This window comes from Metopolophium dirhodum, chromosome 2 (assembly GCF_019925205.1).
Source record: "Metopolophium dirhodum isolate CAU chromosome 2, ASM1992520v1, whole genome shotgun sequence".
Taxonomy (NCBI): domain Eukaryota; kingdom Metazoa; phylum Arthropoda; class Insecta; order Hemiptera; family Aphididae; genus Metopolophium; species Metopolophium dirhodum.
In genome coordinates, this window is record NC_083561.1 from 8,858,890 (window position 1) to 8,870,462 (window position 11,573).

Sequence of the window (11,573 nt, forward strand, 5' to 3'; positions counted from 1 at the left end):
AGGATATCGACGTTCCTCTGGACTACCGTCTGGTCCAGAAGCTACTGGGTTTTTTATTTGTATTTACCACGATTACTCTTAATTATATTTTCCATTGTGCTGAATGTCCTCTTTTCTCACGAACTTCGACACAACCTAAAACGTAATAGATATCGTAAAATCGATAAATTATCAAACCATTTTATGGCAACACTTTATTTAAAATATTGTCAGTTGTCGCATGTATTGCGAACGTAATCTTTCCTCCTCTCTTCTCTATTAATGGAGAAAAGGCATGATTGTAAACATATTATCTAAGCGATATATAATATAATATTTCAATTCTTACAATAAGAGGTTACCAAATTTAGCTATAAAAAAAGAAACTGCTGACTAACTAAATTATTGACACATTTATAGTGCAGTATCATGATAAGGAAAAAGGTTAATATTTATAATACATTTTTGTATTGTATTAGTATACTTATTGACTTATTTCACCAATATTATTATATTTATTATATTAAGTTTAAGTATATGACGTATTGTGTTATTCATTTGTTTATACTTATTCATATTGTTGTAGGACGTAGGTACAAAGTATAGGTACTATATTTTTTTAAATCTATTTGCACTTTTTCCCCTTTATATCATGTTATACTACTGACGATAATTACATTTATTATGGGGCATAGGCTATGATAAAGCTAAACACGATACAGTATAAAGGGCAGTTACATGCATAGATAAATAGATAATACATATCATTGTAATATTGTAGGTAGTGATTATAACTTAAAAGATTTTTGAAAGAAATTATTATTTATAGGTAGTTTATGATATCTAGGTGTGGGGGGAGGCATGACTCCTATGACCACAATATATTTGAAGATTTAAAATTATAATTAAATTATATTACAAGATCTCTTTAATAACCTACGTAGTATGTATTGTTTATAGTTATTAATTATATAGATATTATTATACATAATTATAATTTATATAGTATACCCATTTACTGACACATTATAATAATTAACAATTAAAAATAATACATTCAAATTATTGTAGTTAATATAATTTATGATGTAATGGTATGTATAAAGCATAAGGTATATCCAATATAATCTTTTTCAAGTTATAAGATAAATTAAATAAAGTTATCATTTTTTTTTTTTTAATTTACAAGTTTTTAGGGTATGAAAACCCATAGATTTATCAATGAAATTACAAAAGTAATTACTAACGATAATCGATCTAATAAGATGGACAATGTTTTCCAAAGTAAAGCATTTTCGTCTCTCTGAGTATTGGGAGATTCCTCTTCCACGTTTTTTTCAATTAAAAGTTCTGCTCCCTAAAATGCAATTACTATTAATATGGAACTATTATAATATTTAAAGTATAATCAAATAATGTACCTATCGCTTACCTGTGTATGAAAATGTGTTAGCATAGCAATTGGTATTTTATTTAAAAAAAATTTCAATACAGACTTGAGCCATTCTGGACCATTACGAGGAAAATCGTCAGTGCTTTGTTTATAAATTTCATTACTAATAACAGTTATAATAAGTGCTATTGCTGTTAGAATTAGTGAGTTGCGGTATAATAGAACTGAAATGTAACACATGGTATTAATATATGTATCTTATACAGTAGCATAGCCAGGATTATGAAACGGTGGGGGGGGGGGGGGGGTAGTAGAGATTAAGACCAAGTTTTTACAGTTTTCGTATATAAATAAATTTAGGGTTCGGGACTTGACTTGTTGCACAAAAAATTATCGAAATATGCAGTCGAATCTAAAATAAGTCGGTATATATATAAACATGATAAAAATAATTTATACACGAGTTTACTAATTTGAATGTAGGTAGGTACCTATATTGATTAATATGATGGACAGAGGACACTATTGCATGTTTTGGACATTTTTAGGGTTCCGTACGGTAAAACGAGACCCTATTACTAAGGCTCCGCTGTCCGTCCGCCTGTCTCATGAACCACGAAAGTTAGAAAGTTGAAATTTTCATAGATTATGTATTTCTGTTGCCGCTATAACAACAAATACCTACTAAAAATCTTAGAATATATAATACAAGCAGTGTTGCCAACATGTTTATAGCTGATGATCTTGGCTAGTTTTTAAACAATTGTGAAATAAAACAACTTAATTTTTAAAAATACTGGCATAAAATACTAGATTAATAAATAAGTAATAACGAATAATGTGATATGCTAACACCGATATAAACGAACACGTATCTACTGATTTTCATTTATTAGTACAATCTAGTATCTAGATGTCAGTTATAGTTTTAACACAGTTTTGTCACAAAGAGACTTATAAAATCTTACGTACCATATGCGAAAGTAGGGCCAACTGTAGCCAAGCTCCACCAACAACTTTAACAGCCCTCCCAAACATTTACTACATTTTTTTAAGCTTATTCAATTTTATAATAGTATGGTTTTAGGCTTCGGCCTCACCAAATCTCAAAATTAGCGCCTATTGTACCTAACCAAACATCATATTTTTTAAGATATTCTTAAATGTTAACCAAATATGATTTTTCCCGACAATTGTATGTACATTTAAGTTAAAAAATGCAAAATTTGCACAAATATGCTAAAAGTTGCTCAAATGTGCACTTTTTCTAAAATATGACAAAATATGCAAATTTAAACTTTGTATTTAATTTAGGCATTTCATAAGACAAATTTATAACTTATCTAAAGTAATCTACAACCACTACAATAAAACATGCAAGCAGTCCCGAACCCTATAAACAATATATTTACTAGGGGGGAAATGTCAATGGAGGTGGGTAAACACACCCCCCTGGCTATGCTATATATCCTGATATATTATAGTTTACTTTGATAGGAACCTAAAATGTCCATAAATTTAGATATTTATAGCTTACTAATGTATACAGTTTGTTTGCCATTATTTGGTAATTTTGTGTCCAAAAATTGTATGTACAACAGTTCGGAAATGAAAATTAAGCATAATACAATTAATCGAAGGGTGGATTCACGACCCATTAGAAACGTAAAAATTCTCATCAATGATATCACTAAAATTTTAAGTATTAATAAGTAGGTACTTCTAAATATATAATTTTATATATACACAATAATTTCTCATACCAACTGCCGGGATTATAATGGATGAATAGTAGATGGATGAGAATCGAGCAACGTTTATTTCGTATTGTAGAAAGCTATTTATAGAATTGTTTGTATTCACAAGAACACGCTTATGTTGTATAGAGTTAAGTTCCCATTCTCCACCCGGTTCATAAAAATACAAATTCTATAAAAGTAAATAATAAAAAAAATTAATTAAAAACGAGTATGGTAAGCGGCTCTGTACATATATAACATAATGATAAATTTAATAACCATATATAACATGGATTTGGTTTTTTAACTCGTATAATCGTATGCTTTTTTCAGTGTTTGGAAAGAACGAGTTCCAAAAAGAACGGATTCCTGGAACGAATTCCTTTTTATAAAAAAGAACGAGAAAATGAATTAGTTCTTTTTTTCAAGGAAAAATAACAAAATTGTTCGTTCCTTTCTAGTTCCAATAATTTACACAGATAATTATGTAAATAATTGAAATTAAGATATATTTTTTTTTAATGTGTATAATGTATATTGCTAATTAATGATCGTTTATCGAGTATCGACGTTAAGACAATCGACATACGTTGGCCAACAATTTAATTTTGAAGAAAATCTCAAAATAGAATTATAAAATATGTACCTACATTATGTAGTTATATACTATAATTCAAAATTAAAGAAGTATGCATAAATTATGAAAAAAAAACATAAGTGATTAAATAAGAATTTTTATTTTATTTGGAACTAAAAAAGAAACTCGTTCATTTTCCAAAGGAAATATTATATTTATATAAAAAATATATGACATTAAATGAATTAGGTATCTCTCTTATTAATTATCTTTTGTAAATTATATTATTATTATTTATTATATCAAACTTCGATATCTTTATTATACATGGAATAACCACCATACATATTTTACACTTGGTATTTAAAAATACAATTAAGGGTATATACTCACATAATATTCATCATTTGAAAAAGTATAGTTTACGTATAAATCGGTATAGATAGGAGATCCTATTTGAAAAGAACAGTTATGGGAATCAAACGGCCATTTAGCTATATTGGTTGAACATTGAGCATTTAGAGTCACACGATGATTGTATGTAACATAGCCTTTATTAAATATTTTCACCGTACTTAAGGGTAAAAAATAAGAATAATCTCTATTATCCTCACCATTGAATCCCCTAAAATATATTTTCATAAACTATTAGAGTATGAAATAAAAATTGTTATTTGATATACATATTGCAATGATTATATAATTTATAAATACACTAAGCTCCATAGTTAGAGTATACACTATACAGTTTTGAATTGAAAAAATATAGACATTTAAGACATTATAAATTTATTATTACGTATTATACAATAATTAAACATATAATTTTTTTTATAATTTCGAAACGTTTTGGTCCATTAACATAATATGTACATTCATTTTACTTTAGAAAACACTAACAATTTTGAACGTTTCTTTTAAATAAATTAAGTCGTTATAAAATAAAATTTTTACTATTTTGGTAAAAATAATTAAAAATGCATATTGTCATTAAAAAAATAAAAGCCTATTTTTTTTAGAAACCTCAAACCACTTATAAAGTTATGCAATATATATTTTCAGAAATAATAATAGTTTTGGAAATAATGAGTTTCATACTATGTTAAAAGATCACATAATATTATATAACTATTATAAAATAAAAACGGTTATTTGTTTTTGAATTACAACAAAATAAGAAAATCGCCACTTGAGAAATCGAGTGAATAATATCTAATGTTGTAAAAATTTGAACTTCAAACACTCATAATATAAACATTTAGTGAAAATGTCATGTATCACCTATCTACATAGTCATTTAGAGTTACATCTAAAACCAAAACTCGATTTTGTCGAAAACCGATTTTCCGTAAAAATTCCTTAATTTTCTTAATTTTTATTTTGTTTTTCCCTGCACTTTTGAAAATTATTGGGAATTTTAAATTTTGACCTTCTTATGCACCAACTATATACACTTTCCCATCGAACAAGATACTGTTGAAGGAAATCGAAACAGTTTTACTACCCCAAACGATGACGACAGACACAAAAAGAAAATTTTTTAAATTAAAATTGAAAATACACACACATCATTATAAAATCAATACATTGATCGCTCTGCTTAGAATCTAAAACCAATTTAATAGGTATTAAAATTTCAAACATCAGTTAAAATCATTATTTATTATAATACTTAAATAGTTAAATATAAAACTCACAAGTCACAATAGTATTATAATGTATTTATCTTAAATTGATTATATTTTTCTAAAAACTATGAGTTAACCACCATATATTAAACTATACACAATAATACCTGCTATTTTTAATTAAATAACATTTTTTTTTCTATACAATGATGATTTTTAATAAGTCGGTAGTAACTATTATACGAGACTGATTATTAAGTTAATATTTTTTCCTTAAACCTGTTAGATTTTTCTGAAGCTGCCAAAAAACATTAAATTGTAATTTTGATCGTATTATTTGGAAAAGCGTATATTATAAATCGTATATTAATCGTATAGTTATACAATTGACAACTTCAGTGTCTATATTTTGCAGATTCCTTCCAAAATACACAATTGTGTGGTATTTAAAGAGCTGCTTTGCTTATCGACAGTCTTGTTAAGAATACTTTTTAAATGTATTAAAATACTTTCTTTTAAAAGTATTTAAATATAAATACACATATCTTGTATACAACTATTCAAAATACTAAAACAAAAACTTTTTTTTTAAGTTCAAAAACATTAATACCAATATTTTATACAACAAACTATTAAGTATTAACTACTACTACACATTAAATAAGAAGAAAGACTATTTATAGATTTAAGATAAAAGTCAATCCAACCGGTGGTAGTCAGTATCTCGCGGTATGCCATATGGTATAATGGTAGTGGGGAGCCGACGAGGGTTTCAGCACAGAATAGATTTAATCTATTCTGTGGTTTCAGTGTTCAGTCATTCTGTTAGCTGCTTGTATTTTGGCAAAACCTTATTTATAAATTCTCAGAAGTTTGAACCATTATAGAATAACATTTTAGAAACAAAAATTAATATAGTACATTCCAAAATATTGGTAGTTGGAATTTGGAGTAGACCACTAGAGTGAAAAAAAGTATTTGGTATTCTATAATAAAAATTAAAAATACAAATAAAAAGTATTTTAAATACAAAAAAAGTATTTAAATACAAGTATTCGAATATTTAACAAGGCTTCTTATCCGCAAATATATGTTATATGTTATATATAATATATGTAAATAAAAAAGTAAATTGTACAATTGTAGGTATACACGCAATACGATTTTACTACCTACTTCTACCCAATTTTAATATAATTATATTAGACTAGGACAAGCATATACAATTGACTTACATATTATATGACATAATATGAGGTAACCAAATATGGGTTGATTCTTCATACATGTATTGAATGTTGTCATATTTTGAAGAATCCCAAACTAAAAATTCATCTTTCCATACCTATGTAAAAATGTTCAGTGTATTATGTTACTTTTATTTTTACACAATGATTGACGCAACTAGGTGAAAAATATATTATTATTTTTTTGGGGGGGAGGTGGGGGCCTCATCAATAGACATAGTAGGAAATAAGTATCCATTAATACATAATATAATATAAATTAGTATAGCCAGTATAGGTACCTTAAGTTACACAGTATACATATATAGGTATAAAGTCCGGGAGTGCTAAAATATTATGGTTCCACCTTCCACAATTCCATAACCCCTATTTTAGCTAATCAATTATTGTCGATAATACATTTTTTTTCTCGATCCAAAAACTTGAAAATTGAATACAAGGTTCCTCACAAGTCGTTATAAAAGAAATTCAGCAAAATCACGAAAATATACAAATTATTTTGTAGTTAAAAATTTATAAAAATGTTTAATTTTTATAGCTGAGGATTGAAAATCTAAAACAAGGTTTCTCTAAGTAGTTCATGTAAATATTTCTTTTCAAAGCGATTGAAAATAAAAAATTCAAAATCCAAACCACAATAGTTTACAAGTGATTCGTGAAATGAATTACTTGGAGAAACTAGGATTTGGAGTAATAATTTGAAAGCAGGTTCGCTATACCTATACAATACGAGTATTCACCCGTGAATAGGACAATATAGTCATATCCCATTTTATCCTTTAATAATACATTTATTAAAATTCTGAATTTTTGAAATTTTTCAATATCTATATAATATACTAACATTGATCATATTTTCAAATAAATTATTGGATTTTTTTATACCACTTATGTGTCCTGTGGCAATACAAATAATAAACTTATTGCTCATTTTTAAATTGTAAGTAAACCGATTTGTTTTAAATGCTTACTAATCAAAATTCAAACGGTTTCTAAGTTATTAAACATTTAATCTTAATCCTTAACAATGGTTTTACATAATTTATACATTATACAATATAATATGTAAATGTAAACTAGCATAGGTTGAAAAATGTCCTAGTATATTATTATAGGTAGTAATAATATACTATAACGGGGGGACGAGGTGGCCGAGTGGTCTAACGCGACGGATTCGGCACAGCCGGTCCGAGTTCGATCCTCGACCACTGGGCGGCATTTTTCTCCGTGCAAGTCACGGTGTCCGGAGAACAAGTGCCGCCATCCCCCCACCCCGGGGCACGGCAGAAACCTACGGGTGCCCCATTAGAAATTCTGCCAAACACAACACACACGTGTACCAACCTACCCAATATAAAACCTACAGTGCCCTCCCCACACCCAATGGCCTATGTTGCCGCGGGTTACCCAATAAAAAAAAAAAAAAAAAAAAAAAAAAATATACTATAACATTTTTTACAAATTAAAAAATTGTTATAAATTAATATTGATTTCTATGTATTATCTATAGTGTAGTCAGTTTTAAAAGTTTTGGTAATACTTAACTCTTTCCAATTCTAATTGATGTACATCAAAATGTTCTAAGAACCATATTCTTAACAATTTGCCATAATACTGGTATAAGGTGGTCATATTTGAAAAAAAAAATTGTATAGCAACAGGAAACGCCTTAAATAACAAATTTAACTGTTTGAAAATATGATCCTTAAATTTACTTAAAAATTCTAAAAATTAAAATTTTAATACATTATTTGTTGAAGAAAAAATAGTGGGTGAGCATATTTAGTGAGTACTGAATTACCAATAAGCCTGGACAGCTTGACCATTCGGACATTTCGGACGATTGAAATTATATATACTTACAATTTAGGTAAATAACTTATATTTACAATATATGCTTTATGTATATAATGCTTTAATAGTATAAAATGTCCGCGTTCTGCAATGTACCTTTTTACCCGACCGTATACAAAGTGTCCGCGTTTGGCACTTTTAAAGCTCGACCATACAAAGTGACCTAGAACCCACCGCATATTGCATAATATAATTATTAATTTTATAATTTCTTTGGTAGGTAGGTACTATTATTATCTAGCTGTTACGTATTATTATATCTGTATTATTATACCATTGACTTTAGATTTTTAGGAAAATTCTAAATCTGTACACATTTCATTAGACATTGAATATATTGAAGAAGTTGTCCCTAGTTGCGTCATAAGGTAGAAATTATAATTTATAATTTAAGTTATTACCTACCATAATTAATTGAATGCTCAATTGTAAAATGTCCCATTTTTCGTTCTAAAATAAAAACAATTATATATGATATTATGATTATTAATAATAATTAATATGAAAATGTTTTTAAAATAAATTATAATAAGAATTTAGTGATGGAATATCCGGGGCTTTATATATTTAACCAAAGTACATGTTTGAATTATTATAAAAATATGTCAGTCAATATAGCAATACAGCCATTAGACATAAATAAAATATATTAATTATAACTTATACATTTTAAAGAATATTTTTTTAAATACAATTAAAATCCAACAAAACTGTATTTGGATATCCATGTCAGGATAACAGGATAATTATTAATTAGGATATTCGGATATTGTTCCCATCCCTAATAAAGATATACAGAAAACGCGGCGTATTAGGAACACGGATAATATTGATACAATAGTTTTATTGTAAACAAAGGGTCTAGGGAGTAGGGACCTAGACATAGGGTCCTTATATATCCTAGTTAATAGGCTTATTAAAGTAGAAACCAATCGGCTATTTGAAGCAATCGGTTAATTGACACATTTCATCTTGGTCTAAAAGTATTCCTAATCAGCGGCTTCTACTGTACTTAAAAATACAGATAACGAGCCTATATAGTGCTTATAAGGCAGGTGCCAGGTACATATACAAGGGCTCTAATCTCCCACCGAAATGTTTTTAAAAAAAATTGTTCGTTTAGACATTATCCACATAGTATTTTATGACTATTATTAAAGATCAATGTCATTCACTATTTTGGGTAATTTTTGGTTATCGCGACTACCAACCATGTAATATAGTACATAGTATACATACCTATGCGTATAGATCCAACGGGGTATATCTCGCTCGCTATGCTAACTCGGATAATTTAAATAAAAAACATTCCTCAATTTGTTATGTGTAACACCACTGGCACCTTGGGTATATAAGTCTTAAAGTAAAAACAAAATGTTTAAAAGCACATATATAGACCCACGCATGGCTTTCGTTCGCTGCACTAGCTCAGACACAATTTAAATCGATAATATTCCTAGGTTCAGTGGAGGATCTAGGTTTTTTTAAGGTGGTGGGGGGGGGGGGTGCTAAGGCTAAAGTCTCGTATCTGTATATACTCCATCCTGATGGAAAGACATTTTTTAGTTCTCAAAATGAATGTGCTTAATATCCAAAACTTATACTTATAAGTTATACAATATACTCAATTTTTTTTTTTGGTACCAATTTTGTTTAGTAATTTCCCCATCCTTCTGAGAAATACATAGTAGAGTATTTGTTTTCCAGGAAGCAACATACCAAGGAAGTTGCTATAGCACCCTAGTACTCCCCTCTGGTTGCGCGTTTGCCTAGACTTGATATGTAAAAACACTTTGAGTAGTTCTCGAGATAAGGTTAGGTTAATTTAGGATACTCTAATACAGTGGTTACAAAATGGCAGCCCGCGGTTACGGCCCTCGGAAAAGTTTTATCCGGCCCGCAGACAATGAAAAAAAAAATGAAAACCAATAATAAAGTACATATTATGTAGGCTCATTAGCCTTGCCAGTTTGTTTGATTTTCCACCAGACAATAGCTGTTTTTAACGTTTTCAATATTATTAATATATGTTTTATTACGAGACTTCACATAAATCATTTGCCAAAAAATTTCCAGTAAGTAGTGAACTTTGTAAATCAGAAATTAAAAACCTGTATATAAAATATTAAGTGCATGAATTATAGTTTATACACACAATTTCAAGCAGTTAAAAGCAAGACTTGCCATTTTTCCCACTAATTTTAATTTCTAACCCAATTTTCTATTTATATTATAATTATTATAAATTTTTATTTTATTCTAATTTATTTAGTTTAGTTAATTATTATTTTATTTATTATTATTAACGCCACTAATCACTATAGACTGATACTTTTGCATTTTAATATAATATGTTAAAAATATTTGCTTTGACTATTTTGATGGCCCCCGAAAATGATCAAAATTCCCAATGTGGCCCTCCAAAAATATTAATTGGTGATCCCTGCTTTATACTCAAGGTGTTTTTACATCATAGCAAATCGAGGGATGTTTTTGATTTAAATTGTCCGAGTTAGCATAACAATCGGGTAACCCCGCCGGGTCTATTATATACTCTATACCACGATGTAAATAATATTATCTACATCGTGCTCTACACCTACGTACTATATGTCTATATAGCTATGGTTGGTACTCGAAATAACCAAAAAGTACTTGTTAACTCTTCTCCTTAAAATTTGAATTGTTATCTATATTTAGTATATAATACGTGACTAAGGAAATACCACGTAATACTGCAATTTATTGTATACCTAATGTAGTAGTAGAACATTAGTAGGTACATATAGGCTAAATAAATTTAAATTTAAAATTGTATTTACCATACGGACATTGAAAATGTAAAATTTGGTATTAACATACGTCTGAGACGATTGGTTCATCACAGGCCTTATGTTTCTATTGTAAGAGCAAAACAAATCATTTGAGAGTCTTGCAGCAGCAGATGAACCAGTTGAATCATTACTGCATCCTTCGCTATAATTGTGACTGCTCCCTAAAAAATATATAGTCGATTCATTAATCATTATAAATACTATTTTTTATTTAAAACAGCACTTTCAAATTCAATATAATTTACCAAGGAAAAATACCACGCATGTATAAAAGAAGCCCACTTTAAAAACAACCATCGTGTTCAACATAAAACTAAGTAAT

At 28.1% G+C, this 11,573-nt stretch overlaps 1 protein-coding gene across 1 annotated transcript; it reads right to left on the reverse strand.

The window, feature by feature from the left end:
• Nucleotides 1–465: 465 nt before the first annotated feature.
• On the reverse strand, nucleotides 466–11,573 carry LOC132938714 (neuronal acetylcholine receptor subunit beta-2-like). The gene is made up of 9 exons (XM_061005716.1): nucleotides 11,497–11,573; nucleotides 11,240–11,412; nucleotides 8,823–8,867; nucleotides 6,552–6,661; nucleotides 4,082–4,313; nucleotides 3,136–3,301; nucleotides 2,910–3,062; nucleotides 1,412–1,596; nucleotides 466–1,336 (listed from the first exon to the last, which is right to left on the reverse strand). The coding sequence occupies exons 1-9, from the start codon at nucleotides 11,558–11,560 to the stop codon at nucleotides 1,172–1,174; spliced, it is 1,293 nt and encodes a 430-aa protein (XP_060861699.1). The 5' UTR covers nucleotides 11,561–11,573; the 3' UTR covers nucleotides 466–1,171.

Coding starts and splice junctions, on each gene's coding strand:
- LOC132938714 (XM_061005716.1), bottom strand. CDS start 11,560: ATGTTGAACACGATGGTTGTTTTTAAAGTGGGCTTCTTTTATACATGC. Junction 6,662..8,822: donor TGAGCATTCAATTAATTATG/GTAGGTAATAAC, acceptor ATTTTTACATAG/GTATGGAAAGATGAATTTTT. Junction 1,337..1,411: donor TAACACATTTTCATACACAG/GTAAGCGATAGG, acceptor ATTGCATTTTAG/GGAGCAGAACTTTTAATTGA.